This window comes from Conger conger, chromosome 2 (assembly GCF_963514075.1).
Source record: "Conger conger chromosome 2, fConCon1.1, whole genome shotgun sequence".
NCBI lineage: Eukaryota > Metazoa > Chordata > Actinopteri > Anguilliformes > Congridae > Conger > Conger conger.
In genome coordinates this window covers 61,448,061-61,475,664 of record NC_083761.1, presented here as the reverse complement: position 1 = coordinate 61,475,664, position 27,604 = coordinate 61,448,061, and the positions used below count along the sequence as shown (strand labels likewise).

The 27,604-nt window shown below is 39.4% G+C and overlaps 1 protein-coding gene across 1 annotated transcript in view; it reads right to left on the bottom strand.

The window, feature by feature from the left end:
• Positions 1-463: 463 nt before the first annotated feature.
• Positions 464-27,604, bottom strand: part of cpped1 (calcineurin-like phosphoesterase domain containing 1) — a 43,320-nt gene continuing 16,179 nt past the window's right edge. The window contains exons 3-4 of the mRNA XM_061232186.1: positions 18,588-19,010; positions 464-804 (exon numbers count right to left, since the gene is read on the bottom strand). Coding sequence (XP_061088170.1) covers positions 581-804; positions 18,588-19,010 — 647 coding nt within the window. The 3' untranslated portion in view covers positions 464-580. The remainder of the gene's footprint in view (positions 805-18,587; positions 19,011-27,604) is intronic.

Here is a 27,604-nt window from a genome sequence, read left to right as displayed (position 1 = left end):
GCTACATCACAACATGTACACACAACAACCATGCTCTCTTACCCAAAATACTACCTCAATAGTACCCCAGGCAGGAACAGGTGGCTGGATGATTAAATAAAAGCACAGTGATACAGGAAAGGAACAATCACACTTTTAGCGCTTCCAATCATGAACAAAGATGTCCTTGGCATTTCAGGAAAATAGACAATCAATTACATGTTTATGTCCCCAGGAGCCATCATGATTGGAACAGTCAATAATAAAAAAATAATAATAACTAAACAAATAACCTGAATTTGCAGTTTTCTTCATCAGCTAACGAGAGCAGCTCTTGAGGAATTAAAAAGCTGTTCCTTGGAATATGGTAGGTTGGCCACCATTTTGTGGATTCTGCAAGACTTCCCCTGAGACAATTCTACTGCCCACAAATGTAGCTGGGCAGTGAGGTGGAACACAGTAATGATGTACAGGGAACAGGGAAGATGATTAGGCTAGTTTATTTTTACTCATTCTTGCTGGATTTCTGAAGACAGACAGTCCTTTTCCTCACAGTGGGAGCTTGAACGCCATAGGCTGAGAAGGCTGTGAGGGGCTGTACTCAAGCCAGCAGTTTCTTCAGATCCTCCTCAAGCCCACTCTCGCTCAGCTGGTCCAGACCGTAGTATCGGTGGACCACTTCTTCAGCGGTCACAACCACGACCCGCACACCATGAACGTCTGTTCCCAACTGGCAGCCAATTGCTGAGCTCACCACCATGTCCAAGCCATCGTGCTTCCCCCCAGCATTCCGGTGGCAGTGTCCAGAGAAAACCGCCTTCACTCCTAGATAAGAGAGACAGGAGGTAAATATGAGGTGGCTGCAGCACTAAAACAGATACAGCAACTTTATTACCCCAGTTCACCACAAATGAAGGCTACTTTCATATCAATAAGATAGGCACCACAGTATACTGATTTCAAATCTAAGATAAGTTCACTTTAAAGTCAGGGAAGGGAAATGGAGCTTTATTCTGTGTCAAAACTACTTCTCTTTACCACACAACAACATTATTAAATATAGTATAAAATATTCAGTTAATTTGCATCTTCCCATCAGAGATCTGTTGGCATCCTGACATTTTTGCTTCAACTGCAGATCAAAGCATGAAATGACACAAGATTTATTTCTCACAGATAACGAGATGTATTTATAGTGCAGCATTAAAAACTGGAACATGATCAGAAATTAATATGTGTTTACAGAATGCAGCAACATTGTAAATTGTAATGAATCGTAAATTAATATGTTCTGAAATTTTTTTTGTCTTTTCCTCGTGAGAAGTGTGAGAAATGCTGGAAATGGCTGCCTTTATTTATAGATGGGGAAGAAATGATATGGTAACTTTTTCATGAATGGAACTTCTTTGCAATTTATTTTCCATTACAAAACACATCATTATCAAGATGACTTCCATCTGTCCCCTAGAGCAGTTGGTGAATTTAGAATTGTTCCGTTTTTATACTTTTCTACTGCCGAAAATGTGAGGTGGAATGGTTTTATTGTACGCAGCAAGTTGGTTGTGCAAGACAATAACAATCAAGTGAGAAGATTGATAACACTACATAAATAAAAAATTTTACAGAAGAGACTCTCACAAATGTTTTCTTGCATGAAGGTAATTAGCACAATTGTCTTGAAAATTAAGAAAGAATCCAGTCCACGTATACACTCAGTGAGCACTTTATTAGGTATTTATTACTTATTTTTTTAGACTTCATTAAGTCTTCTGCTGCTGTAGCCTATCCATTTAGAGGTTTGATGCGCTGTGTGTTCAGAGATGCTCTTCTGCATACCACTGTTGTAATGTGTGTTTTTTGCGTTACTGACCCATATCTGCATGATTTTATGCATTGCCCTGCTGCTACCCAATTGGCTGATTAGATAATCGCATGAATAAGTAGGTGTACAGGTTCCTAATAAAATGCTCAGAGAGTGTAGCAGCACTCATTCTTACACATGCTGATAAAATACCATTATATCTGGAAAACACCTATAGTGTTAAACTATAACACACATTTGAATTATAATCATCATTCATGGAATTTTAGTAATTGCCTTTCCAGGGAGAAAGTTGGAAGTAAAACCTTGGGCCATGGTTTGATTGTGGTCTGTATGTTCCAATGATATTCTGAAGCTAAACACCTCATATTAAAAATGACTAATTACGATTGAGTACAGTGTGTTGTGCACAGTTTGATACAAATGCCTCCACATACTTATCTCGTCCCTAAGGAGCTGAGTAATGAAGAACAGACAAACAAGAAATGCACTGTGAAAACAATGCAAATTAATAAAATCTGTTTCATCCAATAAAAAGGAGGATCCAGAAGTCAAATCAGTTAATTTGAAAGCTATATAAAATGAATGTGTATCAGTATAAAATAGACAGGACCATCATCATAACACAGGCAGAGAAAAGGTCCAAATCTCTGCTTTCTTATTTAAACATTTCAGTTACACAGACTACCTTTCTCAAGTTGCAGAGGACACTACAGTACTAATGACTGCACCATCTGAATTACCAGAACAATTATCTCCATTAAGAAATTAGTAAGGTTACAGATCATTAAAATCATCACCAACCAACTAGAAACAGGTAAACATACTGCATCGACACTACCAACAAGCAGTTATAATCAATGCCATAACCAGCTCCTGGTTAAACCAAGAATGGCTCAAGCTTGTATGTACTGTATATCGATGGTACACATGATTGCGCCTTGCCTGTCAGAAATATTTGGAGAAAAAAAGAGAAATACCGTAATTCGACTCCCTCATTGTTCTTCTTTAAGAAGCTTGGGAGTGACAAATCCATAAAAAGCAATGCATTGTCCTATGTAGGTCAGCTTGGACTAACTAAAGATAGAGCGCTCGATTAAAAATGTAGGCGCCTCCTGTTGTGGTCACAGTCTAAGTTGAAAAACTGAGAAAAAGGGGATTTTATTTTCTCCAAATTATTCCTTTCTTTAATGAACGGTTCTTTAGTATGAATAGCCCTTGTACTGCGAAAGGTAACCGTTTATGACAATTAAGAGTTGCATTTACTGTTCTAATCAGGTATGGCAAACTGAAGAAGACCATATGTGTTCAGACAACAGATTTGTCTCTGGGACATGGCATGAACTTTTCATTTCAGCATTTACATTGGAATGTAGGCACTGTCATATGCTATAGAAAGAGGATGGTGAGAAATTTGCACATTCTATAAATAGAGCTGTCCAGTGTGAAATGTATTCTTTGCCAATTTCCATTTATGCCCTCATTCTGCTAACCAAATTCACTCTGAGGAATTTCCTGTAGTTCACTTTGTTAATACCTTTAATGAATTTAAAAGCCTCAATCAAATCCCCCCTAAGTCTTTACTAAGCTTAATGATATTAAGCATCTTAAGTCTTTCCTCATAACGTTTTTATACATGGAATCAACCTGGTTGCCCTTTGCTGAACATTTTCCAGTGCCTCTATATCTTTGTTATAGTGTGGTCCCCAGAACTGCATACAGAACTGTAAGGTGGAACTGCCAGATGTACCTTTTGCAATGATTTTCAGGCTCACGTATGATGCATTCTGCCCAGGAAACATGCGTTGTGATCTAGGCATCACAAGATGTGCTTATGTCCTTAATGCAAATGCATTTAAGGGTGGATCGCGCAAATGAGTGGAGAGATTGTAAGTGTGGCTGATTATGTATTCCGTTCATGTACATAAATCTGGCCCTAAGTATGGTCTAACAAGGGGATTGTAATAGTGAGTATAACTTTCTTAGATTTATACTCAATACTCTTGGCTATATATATCCAAGCATCCTGTAGGCCTTTTTTTACCGCTTCCGCACAGACTAGAGCCTGAAAGGTTTTAATCAACTACTAGCCCCAAGTCTTTTTCAACATGAACACCTCCCAATTTTATACCACCCACAAAATAATCCTGCCTAATGTTTTTATTTCCCACATGCAGAATGTTACATTTAGCAGGCAGGCTTCTGCAGAGTCTCTGGGCACTGTGACGCTGGTATAGCATAAGAATTAAATATATTCTGAACCCATGCTGGCCTTATGTTTTACATCCTTTCTTCAATCTTGATTCCTGGGAAATTTCCATTACTGTGGTGTCACAGCAATTTCATTAATCCACCCACTTCTGGATTCTGTTTAAATCTCCCTGGATAACTTTAGTAGAGACCAAACTGTTCACTAAACCTCCTAGTTTTATATCATATCTGCAAATTTAACTAAAGTACTTTCAATGCCTCTGTCGAGGTCATTTATGTAAATGAGGAAGAGCAGTGGCCCCAGTACCGAACCCTGTGGGACTCCACTTCCCACAACACCCTGCTCAGATAAGGTCCTACTACTACTTTTTGTATTCTATTCTGTAATCAGTTCCGAACCCACTCTGAAATGGCTCCTGTAATTCCTACCATCCTCATTTTTATAAGTTTGTCATTTAAATATACAATATCATTAGCCCTGCTAACATTTAGTAGCTTCCTCAAATAATGCCAAAAGGTTTGTCAGGCATTACCTACCCTTATAAAAACCATGTTGGCTCTCACATAGTTCAAGTAACATTGATTCGAGAAGCTCTGAGAGTACATACCATATCACTAAATCTGTTAAGAGGCTGTAGCCAACACAGGTGTTAATGTGATGTTTCAAATGAAAAAATAATAATTTGGAGGTCAAAAACTGCCTGCGGTGTCCACTTTCTTCAAATCAATGTAATGCAGACAATGGCTTGCAGCCTAGCTTTGCGGAAAGTCCTGTAAATATCGACCAGAGACCAATCAGAGATGGATCCTTCTTTGGTCATATTTTAATACACTGGTAATTTTATGTATAAAATGTAATTTCTTCTTCCATGGAAACCCCAGCTGTAATGTGAACTGTTTTGATATCAGTCTTCATAAACAGCAAAGACTGGCTGCTTTCTCCACAGCTGCTGCACCGAACTGTGTAGCCCAAGACTAATGGAACACTTTCATCCTTTTAATCAATGCATTATTTTCCTTCTGGTTCCCTAAAATGAATCATGAGACCTTACCTTCCAGTGGTTTCTGAACAATGCAATATTTCATGCTGAAGGGAAACAGACAAAGCATTAACAGAAACCCCTGTATTTCAACAGCATTGTGAACTGGAAAATGAACCAAACATCCAAGATATCACAGACTTCCTGGAAATATCAAAGCACACCTGCATAGAAATGATAACTTCTGCTAGGCAATTCAAAATTCTGTGAGCAATCTGTCAAATTTTCAGCTCAAAGTTCAATCTCAACAAAAGTGTACTTTTTCTGCTTAATCGGCTCACACTTGTCATGCTCTTTGAAGATTACTCTTCTAATTTACTTAATCGAAGGGTTAATAAGATGCGCAATTCAAAGGACATAACTTTAAACAGACATAAGTTTTAACAGACATGACTTTAAACAACAAAAAACGACAGCCCATTCAGTTTTTAAAAGCCGAATTTTTGTCACTCACAAAATTTTAAATGGCAAAGGACAGACTGTTCCTCGGACAGCTGATGGAGTTTCTCATTTTGAAGCCATGTCAACAGCTGTGCTTTTCCCAAACCCCTGTCAATATTTTTCGTATTTATTTTCTAGCATAGGTGGTCACCTAGGGCAAACGAGAACTGCTGAGCATTCTACATCTCTTTTTTTAATTTTTTTTTTTAGGTTTTTCCAACAAATCTATTAAGCTGTCAGCCATTATGGACCACTTACTACAAATACAGGAATCTAGGGACATCCTCAGAGAAAGGGAAAACGTGCACAAATGTGCACAAGTAGGAACTAAAAAGGAAAAGCCCAGAAAACTGTGTAGGAAATAATGAGCTCAGGGAAAATCACACCACAGCAAATTAAGTTCTAGTCCATATGTCCATATATAAAAAACGTAGATTTTTCTTGTCCTTGAGCCTCTCTTAAACAGAGCTGTCACTCTCAAATGCAATTTGCTCTCAAAGCCTGAATGGTAAGGAAATGATCGATTCCTTCTGTTTCATATACAGTGCAGTCTGTAAGTATTAGGACAGTGGTACTGTACTCTGAACTCCAGCACATTGGATTTGAAATGAAATAATGAATATGAGGTTAAAGTGCAGACTGTCACCTTTAATTTACACTTACACCCGTGTATGTCTGTCTCAGAATGAAATTCCTTTTTATACAACCCCCTCCTAAGGGACCAAAAGTAATTTGACAGTGGTCTTCTATGCCATTTCTAATTAGTCAGGTGTATTCAATCGCATCCTTAGTGCAGGGATAAGAAAGTATCTAGTTAGGATCCTAGGCTGTTGATTGCCTTTGGAGTGTGTTATTGGCACTTGTCAACATGATGACCAGAATTCTGCCAATGAAAGTCAATGAATAAAAGCATGCAGAAATGGTCAAGAGATACAGTTGTTGTTCAGACCAAGCATTAGAATACGGAAGAAAAAATGACTGATTGTTGGTGGTTTACACATTAGAGCCCTTAATACAAACTGACCATCCCTTTACGCCCACAGTCTACCCATCTTCTGATAGCTACTTCCTGCAGGATAAAGCCAGATATCACATCATCTCAAGCTGATTCCACAAACATGACAATGAGTTCACGGTACTCCACAGTCACCAGCTCTCAATCCAATAGAGCACCTTTGGGATGTGGTGGAACAGGAGATTCGCAGCATGAATGTGCAGCCCACAAATCTGCAGCAACTGCGTGATGCTATCATGTCAACAAGGACCAGAATCTCAAAGAAATGTTTCCAGAACCATGCCAGAAAGAATTCAGGCTGTTCTGGGGGCAAAGGGAGGCCCTACCCAATGCTAGGTTCACTTAATAAAATGGCAGCTAAATGTATAAATATATACACACATACACACACACACACACACACACACACATATATATATATATGAAAATGAACCCCCACCCAAAATGAGCCCCTGCCAGTAGATATTTTGTATGACAGGTGAGACAAAGATCATGCAGGAGACACGCATCGCAGAGCTGGCAATAAATATAAGTCATTTATCCCTCTGGAGCCTTTCATGGTAACATTAGGTGAGGAACAGCCTGCTCAGACTGTGGTCTGTGCCATTGTTATTCCTCACAGAAACACACAATGGCCCAGCAACAGCTCCACGTGTGTGACTTAACCCTTCGGTTGTGGAGAAAAATGCCAACCGAAGGAAATGATTGCTCTTGATAAAAGAAGAAAGAAGGGGAGGAGATATAAGTTTATCAAACCGTAGTAACCTTTTGGTTATAAAGAATGTAGCCCACGTAGATTATAGAGAAACTATTACAGAGCACTGTTTCTTACATACATCTGTCTGTGTCAAGAAATGTGTTACAATGTATGTTTGATTGCATGAATGGAATTATCGTTTTCATTTCATTATGCCACCGCATTTGGAACTATCTGATTTGAAATGGACCCAACATGCATGCAGTTATGGAGTACGATGTGTATTTCCAGTGTTTTTTAATCAATGGACAGTTCCATTTCCATTTAGTTTACAAGTCTATTTCTTTATCTCCAGTTCCTAGTTTTTCCCCCCTGGAGTGCCTTTTGCCCACCATTTTGTGGTGTCAAGAAATTATTTCCCAGCATTGCCCTAGTGGAAGAAGTTGCTATATCAGGAGTCATATCACTCCTGCAGCAATCAGAGACAGAAGGGCTATAACCCGAAAGACTTCAATGGCACATAATTGCATTAAAAATTTACTGAAAAATATCATTCCCTGCGGATAATTCACAATTTACATGACATCATTATTTAATATTAAATATTACGACAGTCAAATTAAATCTTGTTTGTCCCCTGAGGAAAATGGCCTTTCAAAAGCCTGGTGTTTATCACAAGCCAATTACCACAGGTTTCCAAGTTGTAGATTATATATTTAGCATGTATGGAGAGTATTTCACTTCAAATGTGAAATTCATTGCATTTTCTACTTTTAGCATTTAGCTATCCACCCAAAAGAGGAACGGCTCATCATCCAAAGCATACCACCTATTCTGTGAAACATGTTGGAGGTAGTGTTATGGTGTGGGTTTGCATGGCTGCCACTGGAACTGGCTCACTGTCTTTATTGATTATGTGACTGCTGACGGCAGCAGGACAAATTCATAAGTGTACTGAAACATTTGTTCAGGTCCAGCTAAATGCCTCAAAACCCACTGGACGGAACTTCACCTTGCGAAAGGACGCCAACACCCAATGTGTTTTTCAGGGTTAAAAAGTGAAATGGCTATGATTGCCCAAAGGCAATCACCTGACCTGAAACCAATTGAGCATGCGGTACACTTGCTGAAGACAAGATTGGAGGCAAAACACCCCACAAACAATTAGAAACTGAAAATGGCTGCAGTACAGGCCTGGTAGACCATCACCATGGAAGATACTCAGTGTCTTACCTGAGTGTCTTACCTTATTCTACCTTAGTCCTCCCTCCTGATTTCCCCCGCCCCCCCCTTTCTGACATCCCTATCTTCCTTGTCTAACCCAAAAAAAAAAATTGCACTTATGATGACGACTATATGTTTCGAACAGCATTCCATGTGTATTTTCCTAGTTATGGATGTGATGCTTTGACTTGTGAAAGAACCTATGCACTTGTAAGTCACTTTGGATTAAAAGCGTCTGCCAAATGACAAAAATGTAAATGTAAATGTCTGGTGACAGTCATGAAATACAAAGGTTTTGTCAACAAGCAAGAAATAAGACAGCATTATTGAAGATTAAGTTACTCGTCCAATTACTTTTGTTCCACTAAAATATTGGTACTATTTATAAAAATGGCTGTGATTCCTACACACATTACCTGATTTGGATCTAAATACTCTCAAAATAACTTTAACTTCATGCTCATATTTTAATTCCAAATCCAATGTACAGAGCTAAAACAACCAAAAATGTGTCGCTGCCCAATATTTAAACAGCACTATAGACAGGATTTGATTGTACTCTGTACATACAGCAATACAATACTTTGACAGCCATAGGAGGGCACTCCAGTAGATAAGCCTTCTCTCACAGCCTATCCACCTCATTGCTTTGTCATTGCCCAACTGCTCTGGTTTCCTCTGGTTGGGGCAGGGACAAATTACGCTAAATGTCAGACTGTTCCTTCATATAGACAGAAACTGTAGAAGTACCCAAGAGGAAACCTCATTTTATGGCCCCGGAGTCCAGATTAATCTGATCTCATATTACTCAAGGGTGAATCCATCTGAAATCAATTGCCAATTGACCTCACCCCTTTTGATTACAGCGAAGGTTTCCACTAATGGAGCTCTCCTGTGGGAGATAAGGTTACAATGAGAAAGCTGAACCAGTATTGCCCCGATCAGCAGATACAGCTGGTCAACACTGATCGACCTCGGAATCCTCCACTCCATTTATGATTTGTCCCCGTTTGAAAAAGAAAGTTTATCTTGGTTATTGTAAAGGAAAGCTTTATTTTGCTTGATTTTATATTTCATAAGCTTAAAGGCTAGGGGCTGTAGGGTAATCCTATAATTACATTTGTAAAGATTTCATGAATTTAAAAGCAGTATCTTCCTTTCAACTGCCACAAAATCTCAATACTCTACTTTCCTACTTCATTTTTGCAAATTTTGCAATACATCTTGGAGATTCTTCCATAGTGGATCCTTGAGAGGAGGCAATTTGAAAGTCTCCACCACAAGGAAAGTAAACCACACAGGTATATAAAATCAATATTTTAATAATGATTTCAAAACTGGTACAAACAGTTTACCTTTTTTGTAGTTTGCACCTTTAAACATAAAGATAATTGAAAAAAACAGTATATCAGTGATTCATTCTATGAATTCTAAATGGAAGCAGTTTCAAGTTAGCCTATGAAACACAAGAGAGACAGGTCGTAGGGTGCATATACCACTATTATTATAATAAAAACTATGGGCTTAGTTGTGCTTAGTAACTAGCATTTGATGCAATGGTTTGGTCAGTGGGTTTGTTTATCGTGAGCATGGACACTGCATTTCCCTTCTTTATGGGATGAGCAGGGAGACCAGCACTTATTATAAAAAGGACCACATGGTATCGTGCAGCCAGTTAACTGTAGGGAGTGATTAGGTGATAGAGATAGAGAATGCTACATTGGGAATGTGGCTATTATGCCAATGTCATTTTTGACAAGTACTCAGCCAAAATCCCCTACAGACCAGTTTACTGATTTTGCAAGCAATATAAAAAGGATATCTCTGATGATGTACCCATGGGTGTCTGACATTCCAAGTAAGATATTTAATACCAAACACATGCACACACCTACACATATACACACACACACCCACACAAATATTGCATATATTGCATATGCATGGCACACACACCATGCACACACAGTATGCACACACATACACAGACACAGACATAGACACCCTTCATATGCACTCCCTCTGGCAAAAAAAAACCCAATCAAACAAAAAAACAATCCTGAATCAGGGAACATGGCAGCTATGTTAATTTGCTTTAGAACAATACCACTGTCTTTATTCTATTTCCATCGATGGTGAACTTCATGACGAAAAAGCTGAACGTACATGTGAGTTCACAAAAAGGCAAACTCTGTGCATCTGTGTTTCCTGAGCACAGGTGGTATTTCAGCTTCAATATTTCCACAGTTACTGTTTGATTCTTGCAAGAAGCAAGCTTTTGGGAACACAAGAAATCGGAAATAGGAAACTCAAAATCTGCCGCTTTTAATTTATCTCAGCCACTTATACTTTCTCAACAGTGACATTCAAATTATTCACACGATGAAAATATATTCAACAACCTTTTGAGGTTTAACTCTTGAGACTCTTGAAACAGTCAAATTAATACTCTCCAGGTTCCCAGGAGACACACCAACATGAAGCACAATCGCCCGATTCAATGATGTGCTCGACAGTTCAGAACTGATCCTGGTCATAGACAAGGTCTCTTTAGGCATGCATATCGTACCTTCTGTGAATCCATACTTCCTGAGCTAACTAAAGATGGAGTAATCTGGTCTCTTTCTGGCAACTCAATAAAATCCTTTCTAATTGCAAATCTGCCTGGTTGAATTTTTAATTGCTAAAATATAAATGTTTACATGGTTAAAAAATCCATCTATTTACATATTTGCTGTTTTTATTTGTTTAATATCCATAAAAGCACCTGAAAGCCAAACTTGATTCTAAGACCCCAAAGCTGGGTTTACTGGTTTTGTCATATATCATTTTTCAGTCAAAATACAATGGTTGACAATTTTATAGGGACACTGGAAAGCAGAATGGAAGAATGCTGTTCAAATAGGGTCATTCCCAATGGAAATCAATACAGGCACAGATAATTTTTTACCTCATTTGTGACACTCTCAGCCCATGGGGTTTTCATTGTGTGGAAATAATCCATTAAAATCAAAAGGAGAGAGGTCAAATGGTGATTGTGAGTGAGTTTTGAGAGATTACTGAAAGGAAAGTCAATAGTAAATATCCAAACTGAGAGGAATTCATTTTAATTCCCCCTTGAGCTCATTACTGTTAGACTGTCTCCAAGGAGGGCGAACATCAGTAGGAACAGAATGGATTTAAAAAGAAACAAAAAGATGTTCGAAGCACGCAAACCATTCATATATCATTCTATATCCTCAATCAACCAACAAACACCCATCGACTGGTGCATATGACATTTTCAAATGACATGCCAAAATACCACCTACTTTCCATCCTTAACCACACCTAGATCTGACAAACTGCAAATAAACATTCCCATAAGATGCACATCTTTAAATAAAAAATCATTCTCCAAAATGTATAAATGATAAATTAATGAAAACACAGGTGAGTGTCTTCATTCTGGTTAACAGAATGTGTTGTGCTATGCATTATTTCCAGATAATACTTCGGATAATATTTCTCAGAGAGTGAACATTTAACTGTCACTTCAGGAGATTTATGGCCCACCACAATGTAAAGTGTACTGCTACATAGCCGTGATAGAACCATCCAGATGCCTTTTAGAAAAAACAAAAAGAAAGCAACATTGATGCATGTTAAGAATACAGGTGAGAAGCTGTATGGAAGTTCCCTTAGAGAACTTCAAGTTACTTAAATTTAAAATAAACATAACCTGGTGTTCTCTACAAGGTTACACTTCAAATGGTTAAAATCAGGAAACACACCTTGAAGGCACAAATCTCTATTTTCATTGCAAACACATCAAGTGAAATGAACATGAGTAAAGCTGGTTGTTTGGCACTGAAGTCACGTGATTTTTTTTTTTTGTTGGCTTTTCTGTGACTTTTCCCATTTCCGCAATGTACTCAGTTCTTAGTGTTTTCATTGATTTTCAACCTTAATGTAGCATACAGCAGTATTTGTATACAGATCACATTTTATGAATATTATTGAAAATTTGAGATCTCAAACATGCCATACATGCAAGGTGGCCAAAAATATTCCTGAGCTAAAGGTGCTTGGCCAGGAAGAATGGGGAAAAATTCCAAAAGCAAGAATTTAAAGACTGTAGCTGGCTACAGGAAGCGTTTACAAGCTTTTATAGTTGCCCGAGGAGGAGTTACAAAGTACTAACTGACAGGGTTCCCAAACGTTTCACAAGGCCTTTTTCCTTTTTTTATTTTTATTTTGAAACTGTAAAAAATAGTAAGTAATCTTACTTTAAAATTTGAAGAAATGTCTCAGGTTTAACTTTGTACCATTTAGGGGTCAGGTTCGCTTCTGTACTAAATATGAATTGTAAACGCCTTTTAGGCCAGGGGTGCCCAAATTTTTGCACACCACTGTATCTTAACTTCATATTCTATTGGTTTGTGACCGAAAGGACATAGCAATGAAAAAAATCATGATGAAATCACAATTATGATCAAATAAAATAAAAGTATAATTAAACATTATCTTGTGTTTTTTGAATGGGCTTACCCTGTCAGATGCTGTTCCTCTATTTTACTTGGGTCAATACATTGCAGACTGCCACATCCTGTCAATTAAGTACTACACACTAAATATCACACTTCAGTGGTACACATTTTGAATTTCAACAAAATGTTAAGAAAAGGCAAATCCTGTCTAATTAAATACATTTTATTATCCAGTTGTTTACAAATACTTAAGAAGAACTATCGCAAATATAATATAAACAGATTAAAGGGCATAAAACCTGCCAGAAAAATGTATGGTAGCTTGGCTACAAACAAACAGATTTGTGCTGAAAATGCTCCCAGGGTAATTATCTGGCAGGAGCTTTTATCCTCTCTATACTTATCCAAGCTGAGGGAAGCCTTTTAGCCGGGTAACTAGAAGCTATTCTTGATAATTCGGGGCCAGCATTCCGGCATGAAGAATAATTGGTGTCACCTCCCATCTGTGAAGCTGCTTCACCTTGATAACTCTCTTATTTATGCCATTGTGAAAATATTTCACTGCATCAAAGAAAGAAATATACCCCTCTTTTCCATGGCCAAGAAAATTAAACTGAATTATATTTCAATTTATTTATAAAATTGAAACTAATTAACAGCAACTGCTGTTTCCTCAGGGAATTGCAATTAAAGGTGCTTCAGTATACTGCCTTCACTTCTATATCTTCACTGAGGTCTTTATTCATTGGTCTGAGCGCTATGCAATGCATGTTGCCACAAACATAATGAGATTAATAAAAAGAAGCAAAAGTACAATGCTACACAGGCTTGTGCTATCTGGCTTAGTCCTATTTATGACCAGGTCCCAAGTCCCACAGCAATGCTCCCACCTCTGTTGAGCTTTCAGTAGAAAGGTGCAACTGCAGTGCAGCTCATACCAAAATGTTCATTTTTGTTGTTTCAGTATTGCACTGACTGAGTGAGAATGTGGGCTGGAACAGACACAGGACAGGTGTAAATGAGCAAAAGTGCTAAAGTATTTTAAAGGCCTAAATAATCTATTGTTTGGAACATTGTTAAGAAGAAAGACAGCACTGGTCAGCTCAGTAATCGCAAAAGGGCCTGGTAGGCCAAGGAAGACCTCTACTGTTGATACCCGAATAATTCTCACCGTAACGAAGAAAAACCCCAAAACACCTGTCCGACAGATCAGAAACAGGAGGTACGCATGCATGTGTACCAGTGAGTACTATCCACAGAAGACTCTATGAACAGAACTACAGAGCATACACTGCAAGATGCAAACCACTAGTTAGCCCCAAAAACTGGATAGCCAGGTTACAGTTTGCTAAAAAAAAAAAAAAAAAAAAAAGTACCTAAAAGAGCCAGCAGAGTTCTGGAAAAAGGACTTGTGGACAGATGAGTGATGGCGAGAGAAAAATGTGGAGGTCAAAAGGAACTGCCTCAGAAGCACACAGCCAAAGCAGCCCTGCATTTGTGAAACATAGTGGTGGGGGTGTCTTTGTTTTCCATGTTTGGCTAACACTGGTACTGGCTCACTTTTCTTCAATGATTAAGTAACTTCTGATAGCAGCAGCAGAATGAATACTGAAGTGTACACAATCTTATCAGCTGAGGTTGAATCAAATGCCAGTGAAATATGCATTTTTATCCCAATTTCTTCAAATATGATGCAAAAACGAGAAGAGAGACAAAATGAACTTCCAACCACGAGTTATATATATGTAAATAAACTCAATATTGTTGTTGAAATTCCAAAGACTAACTTGTTGCAACCATGCACTCTTTCTGGATTGACTGTGACCAATTATCCAAATCTGAGGTGTCCATAGCTGAGAATAGAAGAATGGAACTTAATAGCCTAAAAACAAAAACAAACTACTGCTGTCACAGCATATTTGCAGTTCTGCCACTTTAGTGTGATTTTAAATGATTCTATGAGTTCATTCAGATTATTATGAAGTGAGAGGTTTGATTTATACTTGCTGTATAATTAATTGGCATAACGCTGACAGGTTAAATACGGTATATTGCTGGAAAACACTCACTGGGGTCTGACTGTTATTTTTGTATGTTAGCAGAGGACAAATAAAATGCTAAACAAATAAAAAATGTAAGGTAGTAAGACTCAAAACTAATAAAACCTGCAGGGCTGATGGTTCAAGCCGCAGCGCAGCTGTTGGGACCTTGAGCAAGGCCCTTAGCCCCACACTGCTCCAGGGGGGATTGTCACCTGCTTAGTTTAATCAACTGAGTTGAATCAACTGTAGTTAAAAGTGTCAGCTAAATAACTATCATGTAATTTATATTTCCACTTTTATATATACACTGCACACTGATTTATTATGATATGATACCAAACTGTTTTCTGTGTTGGAGTTGAATGGGTAAATGAACACTAATCAGCTTTGAAATCTCCCTTATTACAGTCTATCTATTTGCAAGCAGTGCAAGCTTGGAAATATTAACTCATAGAAACAGGCACACAAAACCGGTGACACTGTACTGTTTTTTTTCTATGAAATCACACCATTTCAAAGCAATAGCTGTGTCCCTGTCAAAGAATAAACATGCTCTACCCTCAGGGTCAGTGAAAGAGTATTCTTTCTGCGAGATGTTATAAAAACAAAAGGTTAAGCACCACAATAAAAGTGTCTAAGCAAATAAATTATGAATAATAATCAGATCACAATACTCAAATGGAAATGAAACTAATGCTGTTATACTTTTTTATTAGCCAATATGAAATACCCATTTAAGGTTTGAGCCAAGCACTAAACACCTTTCTTTCTACTTTCCAGTGGCAAAAAGGGGGACCATTGTTCAAATAATATTGGCCATTAAATGCAAAAATCTGTTTAATTTTTATCTAAAAAAAGACTAAAAGAGAAACTGGGGAAAGAGCATGTTCTTTATTTGCTGCTGAAAACTCCAAGCATAGGATGAAAGACCTCTTTTCCATAAAGAATGTAATGTACAGATTCTTACAGCAAAGAATACAGTATGCCCATTACAGTTTTAGCTGTAATAGAAGAGGTACTGGATGTGGAAAAATAGTTTAAAAACAGGAAATCCTCCAGAGCCCTGTCAGAATGGAAAATACGAGGTGAAGAATGGAAGTTATATAAACAAAGCAAGAAATCAGAAATAGAGTATGATGTTGATGATTATAAATGGAAGCAATTCCAGCAATCCCTCTGATAACACAGACTGATCAGCAACAAAAGCCTGGGGGCAAATGTCTTTGAATGAGCTTCCCACAACCAAGCCAACTTGTATAAAATATTGCAGAATTCATACGAAAGGAATTGCTTTGTTATATTAGATCTGAAGGTTCCAATAAGAATTGGGAAATGAGTTTGCGAGGACTCCAGTGTTACAAGACTCCATTTGCTGTTTCAATATCATTCTAAACAGTAATATAGGAAAAAATAATGCCACAGATGCGTAGATGTTATTTTATAAATGCATTTTTGACTATCTCAGCTTGACAGGCCTTTGAAAAGGCCAGTTCTGTCCTTCAAAGGAGTGCAATTCTATCAATGTTTTCCAGCATAAACACTTTCACCAAGCAAACACACTACGACGGCTTCTGAGGTTTCAAACGGAACTGAATAGGATTGAGCAGTTATTTGAATCTCTCAGATGACTGGACATGCCCAGAGGAGACAACTTCACTGTCCTGAAAGGTTTGCCAATGCAGGAAGGGAAAACAACGGAGTGGAGGAGCGTAACAAAAGGGGAGATTAATCCTCATCAAAGGAAACAGGGAAATTATTTCCATACATGTCAAATAGGAAAGCACAGGCAGGTGTCGGGACGGAGACTGGGGAGAGTGCCGTGCCTATGCGCCTGCATCGCTCCTCTCTTCAGGTGACAGGCAAATCACCGCCGCGAGCAGGAAGAGAGAGACATGGACTGTGGCCATGGAACTGTGACAAACAGTGTAAGCATTTCAGAGCAGAGAGAAAGGGATGAAGAGGGAAAAAAAAGACAGGCCAAATCCTTCATTGACATGACTGTCAATGCTGAGACTTGGCACTTGGTTAACTTGTCCCCGGTGAGCGGGAGGATTAGGCGCTAAAGTCTTTTAAAATCTGACACCTGGTGCACTGTCCCAGCTGATAAAAGAAAGGCTTGGAATGGGCAGTGGCTGACTGAATTTGCTTGGCTTTACTTCAAGAAATTTCACTTGGGCTCAAACCAGACTACTGCTTGGACCATAAAAATGGTAAACGTGATTTTGTTCCTTTACATGACAACATAAAATTCCTCTCATCTTTCACCTGAAACCAATGCCACCCCTTTTCCCAAATGTCTATGCATTCAAACATGCAGGCTGCGAAGGCTAATAGGAGTGAGCTAGTTTTGACAGTGAACCCATCCATTTTCTTAAACAAACCTCATTTCATAATGACACCGAGGGTCAAGCAAAACAAAAGACAAGTCTGAAGACCCTGGCCATAAATCCACAAGTGCTTCATCAAGTTCTGAAGTGGGGGAAAAAGTTGGACATAAACTCACTGCCCGATATGAGTTTAACCCCAGTACAAGATGACTATCCTTCATATCTGATAGGTGCAAGCAATCAATTCCTCATCTCTCAGGTGACCTCACAGGATAAAAAATGACCCACTTTTGAAATGACTCCAATTTAGACTACAGCACATGGATCTGCCATCTGTCCCTGCCTGTATACACGGGAGACAGATGACCTGAGACAGATGTGACACCAGAACAGACTGCAGGCCAAGAAAAGGGCACCACTTCATAGAGCTGTGTCGCTCCCTCCCCTTTCTGAGCCCAAAGACTATCCTAACAAACCACCATAAACACTTCTTGTGTCGGGCCTATTTCTCCATTCATTTGCTCCCAAATTTCACTGGATGTTTTTCACAACAGAATGTGGAAGCTGGGAGTGAGGTCATATCACTGGGCTCTTTTGAGGGTTGCGCATTTCAATCAAGTGGGGACGCTCAAATTTACCCCCTTTGAATACAGCCGCTGGGCTGAAGTTCTCCTGTTCAGATTATGCACATCCTGGCTTCCAGACCCAGGGTGCATTTAAGTCTACTGAAGCTCCTGACACATAAAAAGCCCTCACTTGCAGTGTGAAGTGAAGCGGTGCAGTATTACAGGCCAGCAAATATCTGAGATCACAAAGATGAGATGTAAAACTTTCGTCACGGCTAAAATCTAATCAGGGAGCCAAAAAGATTTTACACAAATATTGGAAATAGAAAAGTATTAAAACCACACCACGGATTCAATATAATGAAGAATGTTCATGTTGATCCAACTTGGTGTTAAATAAAACGGCACCCACCCTGACTCAAATTTGTAATCACACATGCAAGTCTGTGAGCTCCATTGAAATGCTCTGCAACACTTCCATGTAAGTTTGATACACAACTGATACTAGTCATTCATTCATTCATTCTGACATTGTGAGTAGGAGAGAGAAAGTGACATGTATCATTTCTTTTGAAACTTAAGTCATATAATCATAAATAGCACTTGAAGGAACAAATTAGCAGGCATTAGCAAGTCACAAAATGTAAACAAGAGCGCCACTGGTGATGGGGTCTGTCCCGTGGCTAATTGAAAGAACTGTGCTGCTGTGATATGAATAGGCGTCTATGAGGGACAGGGTGAGGAGAACTCATACCTGCCTGCTGGAACCGCTTGATAAGGCTCTCTCTGATGCCTCGCTGCAGGTTGAAGTAGTCGTCCTCTTCGTCCGGGGTGCACAGGTAGAGCGGAATGTGCTGGAAGACCAGGGTGTGGCGACAGGGGCCTCGCGCTGCCCTCTTTAGCTGCTCCTCCAGCCATGCCTCCTGGGCGTCCCGGAGGTGGGGGCAGGCCGAGGCGTCGAAGAAGAACTGGGAGTTGAGCACCAGGCACAGCACCCCGCCCACCCAGAAGCTGAAGTAGTCATCGCCCCAGCTGCGGCGGTACAGCTCCACCGACTCGGCCGTGGGGACGTTCCCCAGGTCGTGGTTCCCGCTGACGAACACCAGCGGGATGGCGGGATCCACGCCCTTCAGAGCCTCCTTCAGGTCCCGCTCCTGCTCGTCCCTGTAAGGCGTGCCTAAAACAAGCAGAGGCTGGGATGAGTCCATCTGCACACAGCTCACTACGGGTGGGATGAGCTTCAGTGGAGATGTTCCCATAAAGGGTGCATCATCTGTTCCCTCATGCACTCAATCCCAATCGACTCTGCACACGATCCACAGGACTCTGAAGTGCTGTTATATACAGCTATTGAACAAAAAAACTGAAAAAGAACATTGTTCAAACAGTGAAAGGTTCTGATGGTTCGGTAATTGTGCAGGTGCATTTTTCTGGCATGGCCTGGGTGCACTCATGCCCTCAGAAGGCACGGTTGATATGAATGAATCATTGCTTAATGGTACTGAGTGATACTGTACACCTCACATTACACCATTTATTTCCTGCAGAGGTCTTTCATGATGACAATGCCCCCATCCACAGAGCAGGTATGGTCTGCCTGTGGCTTAATCAGCGTGACAATGATGTTACCCATGTCATAGCCTCCCCATCAGCAGATATGAATTCAAAAGAGCATTCGTAGGATATTTTGGAATGATACTCGAGAGCACTTCTCACTTCTTTCAACTAAGCGTGAGTTGAGTTGAACTTTCTGAGGGAAAGTGGAGTTATGCACCTTCTGCAGAATATCTTACACCGGCAGACCCTATCCCACAGGACATGGGCCAAACCAACACCCTATTAAATGAATTCACATTGGTGTAATCCAGTTCTCTGTCCAGGCTTCGAGACCAAATCTCATATTGGTGATTCCAAGATTTCAGTTATCATATGCATTTAGCTTTCATACTGTTATTTTTCATTTATACAACAGTACTCATGATTATATGAAAACAAATTATGCTAATTATCCATACTTAAAGACATTCCGCTAAAGTAGATACAAATCTTTAGCATGTGCATGTACAAGAACATGCTTTTTCTGAAGAAACCGCCAGGCTCATTAATTTTTCACCATGTAAACATGGCAGAATTTGATAAGGCAGATACACCAGGCGACTCATCAAAAGGAGGCAGAGAAGGGGCCGTGGAGCCGGATGTCAATCACGGGTGTAAATATTTGATGCATATTATATGACACAGTGAGTATTAGAGTTTGATTGGTCTCCTCCAACAGGTTTTCAATAAACGTGACACACAGAGTTGAGTTGACTTCTACTCTGATGATGCGATTATGTGATATGAATGCTACAAGGCTAAACAAAGACCACAAATCATGAGGATGACAGCTCCTGGTGTTGGGTGAAGCTGTTGCATTTTTTTTTTTGCTGCATTATTCTTTGAAACATTTTAGCATCTGTGATGACAAAGGGATTAAAGTAACTCATACCATGGTGATTTTTTATTAACAGCAGCAGATCACGGCAGGGACACCATCTGTGCCCATGCCGCTTAGGACATGGCATGTACCTTTAATGAATTTTGGGGGCAGGGGGAGAAGGAAATCTTTGCCAATACAACACCTGGCCCACCAGGGTAAAATCAAACCATCAGAGAACCAATTCCAGCAAGAAAGAAAATAAAATGAAATATGATAACAATCAAATATCCAGTGGTTGGTGGAGCCTGGGGCAGATTGGGGGACTCGGGAATTAAATAAGCGTCAGCCATTATTTTTTACAAACAGATCTGTTCAAACTTCTGAACCCCAGCAGGAAAAACAACAGACTTGAGCCTGCAAGCAAAACCTTTTATTTCAGCCTTGAAAAACGACCGTATCACACAGCCTTAATTTGGGCAATCGCTGTCGATAATGATCCAGTGAGGAAGTGATTCCATTTTGCAATAAACACTGTCAAATATTGCTGCTGCAGAAATGAAGGTCAAAAATTTGGGCACACCTGATTTAAATATCTGTTACAATGAATCTGTATGTGATCGAAAGCAAACCTGAACTCTAAATGGTACAGTTACTTTCTGCTCATTTTAAAGCAAGATTGATTTTTATTTTCATTTTTTACAGTTTATAATTTACATCACTGCAAAAGAGCTGCAAAAAAGAGTAGCAAACACAGGTCTAGCTGTTCACAGGACAACAATACAACATACTTTAAACAACAAAGACCTACATGGCAGAGTTACCAGAAAGAACAACACAAAATTAAGTATCTGCTAAATAAAACTAATTAAACTTTTTGGCCACCACTAAAGAAGGTATGTTTGGAGAAAAAAGGGTGAAGCCTTTGTAGAGAAGAACACACAACTGTTAAGAATGGAAGTGGATACATTATGCTTAGAGGTTGTTTTGCAGCTGGGGGCACAGGGAATATTGTGCGAGTGGAAGGAAGAATGGATTCCACCAAATATCAAGAAATTCTAATATCAAGAGGCGAATGTTCAAAGGTCAGTCCAGACATTGAAGTTGAAGAGAGGTTGGGTATTCCAGCAAAACAATGATCTAAAGCAAACCTCGAAATCAACCATGAAATAACTCCATGAAAGATGGATGAAGGTTTTGGAATGGCCAACACAGTACCCAGACTTGAATATTATTGAAAATCTGTGGGGAGATCTCAAACATGCCGTACATGCAAGGAGGCCGAAGAATATTTCTGAGCTTGTGGTGTTCTGCCAGGAATTTAGACAAAGCGAGTATTGAAAGACTCTTACAGGAAGCGTTTACAAGCTGTTATAGTTGCCTGAGGACGAGTTACAAAGTACTAACTGAGTTAGACATTAATTGTAAAAGGCTTTTTGGCCAAATCTTTGCACACTACTATGTGCTTCATTCTGATTCACCTGGTTCATGAGACTGACTAAACTTTTGTCCGCATTATTTAAATTTTTCTGAGAAAATGGAGCATTGAGGAAATGAATATTTCTTATCACAAAACTGTCAATAAAAATGACACAAAGTAAAACAAAACCTGTTATCAAACATAAGAAAATGGAAAAGAGGATTCATTCTAAAGTGGCAAAGAATGTTCTCAGCTGACACCCAAATGGCAGTGCAATTGTGAATCTGTGAACGGACAGTCTTTGTTTACTTTTAATGTGCCAGGAGTTGGAATGAGTTGGCTTTTACCGTGTTGGTGAAAGTGAGGACAACCTGTGAAATAAAGGGACAACACAGCTACATAAATACAGTGCAAATACAGGCACATAGACCTTTAGCAATAAATCAACAGCTGGACATCAGTCTCCTGTTGGCAGAAATGGCATGCTAATCTGGATTACTGATATTCCAATGAAAATATATGGCAACTGTTGAAAGTAGTCACCTACAGTGCTGATCAACTTCAAGAAAAACAGAATATTCCATTCCATCTTAAATGATTCTGGGGTCACTGATATGGCATACTTCCGTCATTACTTTTCATATTCACATTTGAATTCTAGTATCGGCTAATGTTAACATAATCCCTGTTATGAATATCTGTAATGAATAAAAAATAGATAACTGCATGGTTCTGTACTGTACAAAGCTGTTGGGTAATGGTTGGATGAAAGATTCACTGCACGACCACAGTACAAGGGAGTCTGGTCAGGCAGACCCCGCTCTTGCTTTTTACTGTTCCAAACCCCAAAGAAACCCATTAAAAGTAGACCAGATAGATTCCTATCAGCAAAATACACAGAGTGGGCCTCTGACCTGATTTCCCACAAGTCATTTCCACTGAAGTGCTGAAATCCCAGAGATCCTTACTTTATCAACTGTCAACAGCAATTACAGGGCTCACGTGTTGGTGCTACAGATTGGATGAAAATGCCCTCCTTTTCACGTTTTCATAACCCCCCCCCACCTTGCCAGCTTCCAACATAATCCCAGAGGGATGCTCATTAAGGTTAAACTCCAGCATCATACTTAATCTAATCATGTTACCACACTTTGTTTTAAGATCAAGAAAGATGGCCCCGGAGATTGAACACTCAAGGACTTTCGTTGGAAGGGAGGAACGAGCCATCAATTACTCACTCATCTTACACGTTCTGCAGGCCGATCATTACAAGGAAAGACTTATGAGTGCAGGGTGTTTTGAAATTTAATCAGATTTGGTTTGCACTGATCCTCAGTGTGACCAGCCTGGGCGTGTTTAATGAAGGCGATGGTGACTGAAGAGGTTGATCAAGCCTTGCCTACTGTCCTTCAAATCCTCTGTTCTCAAGTTCACCTCCACGATCAGAAGCAATTTATATCCGCAATGGTCAGGCCCCATCACTAATAGCTAATTAACATATATTAGAGTGAAAGATAAATGAGAATGGCCAGCTCCTTATCATGAGAATGAACACAAAGTACCTGAGTCACCATGCACTAGTGTGGCTCACCAGGGCAGTGATGAATAACCTTGGTTATCTTACTGGCAACAAACAGGAATATTTCTGCTACATTTGGTCCCAACAAAACGCTCGTCAAACAAGAAGTTTACAAAACAAATTATAGAAATAGTGGAACTGGGCAATATACTCTAGAGCAGTGCTGCCCAACCCTGTTCCGGGAGATCTATTGTTCAGTAGGTTTTCATATCAACCCTACAGTACTCTGGCACATGGGGCATAAAGCCAAAAATCAATCACTTCCTGACCTCACCTCAATATTAAATTGTTTTTTAATATGTTTACCTATATGAGAGTGTTAGAGTATGGTTTGATTAACCAGAATGACCAACCATTCAGGGGCCTTCGATATTGACCCATATAAAGACACAGATACACTCAGTGAGCACTTTATTAGACTTAGTCATTAGACTTACTTTTTTACTTTTTGGTTTTCTGGTGCTGTAGCCTATCCACTTAAGAGGTTTACCACGTTGTCTGTATGCAGAAGATGCTCTTCTGCATACCACTTCTGTAATGTGTGGTTATTTGCATTACTGTCACCTTCCTGTCAGCTTTGACCAGTCTGGCCCTTCTCCACTGACCTCTCTCATTAACAAGGTGTTTTTGCCTGCAGAACAGCTGCTCACTGGATGTTTTTTGCACCATTCTCTGCAAGCTCTAGAGACGCGTGAAAATTTCATGTGATCAGCAGTTTCTGAGATATTCAAACCAAGCTGTCAGGCACCATTCCATCACATCTTCCCCATTCTGACATTTGGTCTGAGAAACAGCAGAACCTTTTGACCAGGTCTGCATGCTTGTATGCATTTACTTGCTGCCACATGAGTGGCTGATTAAATATTTGTATTAACAAGCTGGTGTACAGATCTACATAATAAAGTTCTCAGTGAGTGCATATGGCATGGGTCTATTATTATCGGAAAGCTTAAATACAAGGTTATCCACAATTTCAATATTTTTTTTCTGTCTCCAGACGTTTCCATGTTGTGCCCACTATCAGCTGAGCAATAGCAGACTTCTAAGTGTATGATGGGTAGGTCAGTCTAACACACTAACCCTCATTCTGGTTCATCAAACCACATGCTAACACTCTCATAAATACTGTAGCATGTTTAAAAAAATGTATGAATGTGAAATCTATAATGGTGAAGTGAATGCAAAGTGATTGAATGCCCCACACCTGATTCCTGTATTAATTAGTAGCTTTCTAGCTGTTTAACAATGTGTGCTTTGTTAGGGTTGGAGTGAAAACCTACAGGATGACAGATCTCCATGAACAAGGTTGAGCAGCTCTGCCCTAGAGAATGGTGGAGAGGGTATGCTGTAATGGACATGCCAGATAATGTGCCTGGCACTCACAACCTGCTCAGAGACTGACAGTAATGCGTGTTGACACTGGACCATTTAAAGATCCCAGGTGTTCCCAGAAAAAAATCTCAAAGCATTTAGAGGTTGTTTATCCTAGCGTAAATATAAATTAAGTAGATAACAATAAATTACAGGATATTGTCCCACGTAAAATTGCAAGGAATAAGATTTAAACATCTGTGTAACCTTCCTGGACAATGGGATAATAATATGGAAGGATTAACTATCAGAACTTTTTCTGAAGTGATAAAGTGTAACTCTGAAGACCAATCAAAAATGTTTATCCTATATGAGACTGCTATATCATAGCTATTCTGTCTTTTCAATCTGCTTTAAAAAAGTGAAGGGAGTCAGCCATGCTCAGAGGCAAGATTAAGGCATTGATCAATCAATCTACACTCACTGAGCACTTTATTATTACACCTTAACACCTACTTATTCATGTGATTACCTAATCAGCCGATCGTGTGGCAGCAGTGCAATGCATACAATCATGTAGATACGGGTCAGAACTTCAGTTAATGTTCACATCAACCATCAGGATTGGGAAAAAATGTGATCTTTGACTGTGCTGTTGGTGCTAGACCGGATGGTTTGCGTATCTCAGAAACTGCTGATCTTCTGTAATTTTCAAGGACAACAGTCTCTAGAGAAGAGCATCTCTGAACACGCAATGCATCAAAACACAAAATGGATAGGCTACAGCAGCAGAAGACCTAATAAGTCTAAAATGAAGTTGAATGAATGCAACTAAAAAGTGCTCACTGAGTGTATAAAAGTATGAATATTATTCTATACACCTTTACATCACCCACAGCTTGTCTGCTAAGGCTCACAGCACTCTTTCATTTCCTAACTTAAGAGAAGGGCACAGCATTGGGGAAGGACACCTTCAGGAGAACGGCAGTGCTACAGTAACATCAGGAACTGATTTCTTCAGGAAGTTCTTCAGGAAATAATTAATCTTGATAATACACCTGTTAGCAGGTAGAATTATGGACGTTATACTAAAGAAAGTGAAAGGCTTAGAGAAATACATTAAATTACAAATAATAAACCCATCACTTTGAGACCCTCACATTTTAAATGTGATGGAAAGAGATTCCTGTAAACAATACACAAGTCACGCTACAAATTCTTCACATCATGAAAGTCAAGCCTTCAGCTGGTCTATTAGTATGCAAAACTGCATCAAATGGTCATGGGAAGTAAGGCTGTGAGCAGAACATTAAAGCGCTTTCAGGAGTGCGTGGCACTACCAGTGGAGACACAAAATAAAACTATAAAATTATAAAAAGAAAGTCCGGAGAGTTGAAGGAAGAACCCTACAGTCAAGTTTTTAATCAAAAATGCTTACTGCAGGCCCATTTTAGAAGCAAATTGTAGAATACTATAAATATAATTGCTTGCTTGGTCCATTGTAGCACTGCGCACACAATTGTTTTGTGCATAAAAAGGACATTACCACAGGCTTCATATTAATAAGTAAAGTGTGATTATACACATTTTAAATTTTAATGTAATAATGTGAATTGCCCAGGAATGCAAAAGATTGAATGGCTTCTATGCAATTAGTTTTTGCATGAAGTGAACATACAGTAATACATTCAATTTCATTTTTTAATTAAAACTGTTCAATTTAACTCAAGTTCCAAAATACATGAATTCATAAACTTTAAAAAGGGTCAAATTTGATAAGATGCATGCAAATGAAACAATAAAGCTAAAGGGTTACCTAGTTAAACAAAAGACGCACTGTTCGCCAAACTTGTCTGCATCAATAATCACTCTGTACAAACATAGCAGTCCTATCACTGAACAAGATAATGGCGGGCGATATGGCTCAGTAAGAGCAGTCGTCTGGCAGTCGGAGGGTTGCCGGTTCGATCCCCCGCCCAGGCTGTGTCGAAGTGTCCCTGAGCAAGACACCTAACCCCCAAATGCTCCTGACGAGCTGGTCGGGGCCTTGCATGGCAGCCAATCGCCGTCGGTGTGTGAGTGTGTGTATGAATGGGTGAATGGAGAAGCATCAATTGTACAGCGCTTTGGATAAAGGCACTATATAAATGCCTGCCATTTACCATTTCCCATAATTCACAACCAACTGGAGGACCAGTCTGTATGCTGGTTTCACTCCTGTACTGGATTTGAGTACACTTTTTAACACCTAGGACAGATGTGCAGTCTACAGCTGTAAGGGATTACTTTTTTAATGGCAGATCCAAAAAATTACTGAGCAAATTAAATTAAGCGAAGCTGGCACAAAATCTTGAAATGGATCAACCCTCATTGTGCTCTCATGATCTAAAGGGACCTTTTAGTCTGCTCTTTCCGGCAAACGCCCTACTGATAGAACACGCATCACTGCAATTGAATACAAACCAAATTCAACTGACAAACCCCAGAGCATGCCAAGACTTCAGACCAATATAAATCATAAAGGAAAATACACACTTATACAACTTGGCTCCCTAACACTAGGCATCTACTCTTTATATTTTCATGTGCTGCTGGTCAACCCTTCTGCCGCCAACAGGACATTACTTGGATAAGGCGATTACAACAGTACCTTTCCACATGCTTATCAACTAGTCAAATCGGCTTCATCACAACAAGGGTATGAGTTTCATTGCTGAAATGATTGATATTTGACAACACATGGCTGTGACATTCTGAAAAGAGGTGTTGATTAAAATCAAAAATAGAAACACTGATTTTATCTGTGAAACAAAAAACAAAAAAAATGGAATCTTGGCAAAACTACCAACAGACTAAATTTCATTCACTGCTGAAACAAACAGAAGTCCACTCATCCGATCCAAGATAAGTATGCTATTTTTGTGAAGCCGTGCTGTGTACCCTCTGCTAAGCTGTTTGTATTGAGATAATTACATGAGAAAGCCAATAAGGGCCTATGACACTGTGGACTGTCCAGATGCACACTCGTACATGCTTGTGTTCACA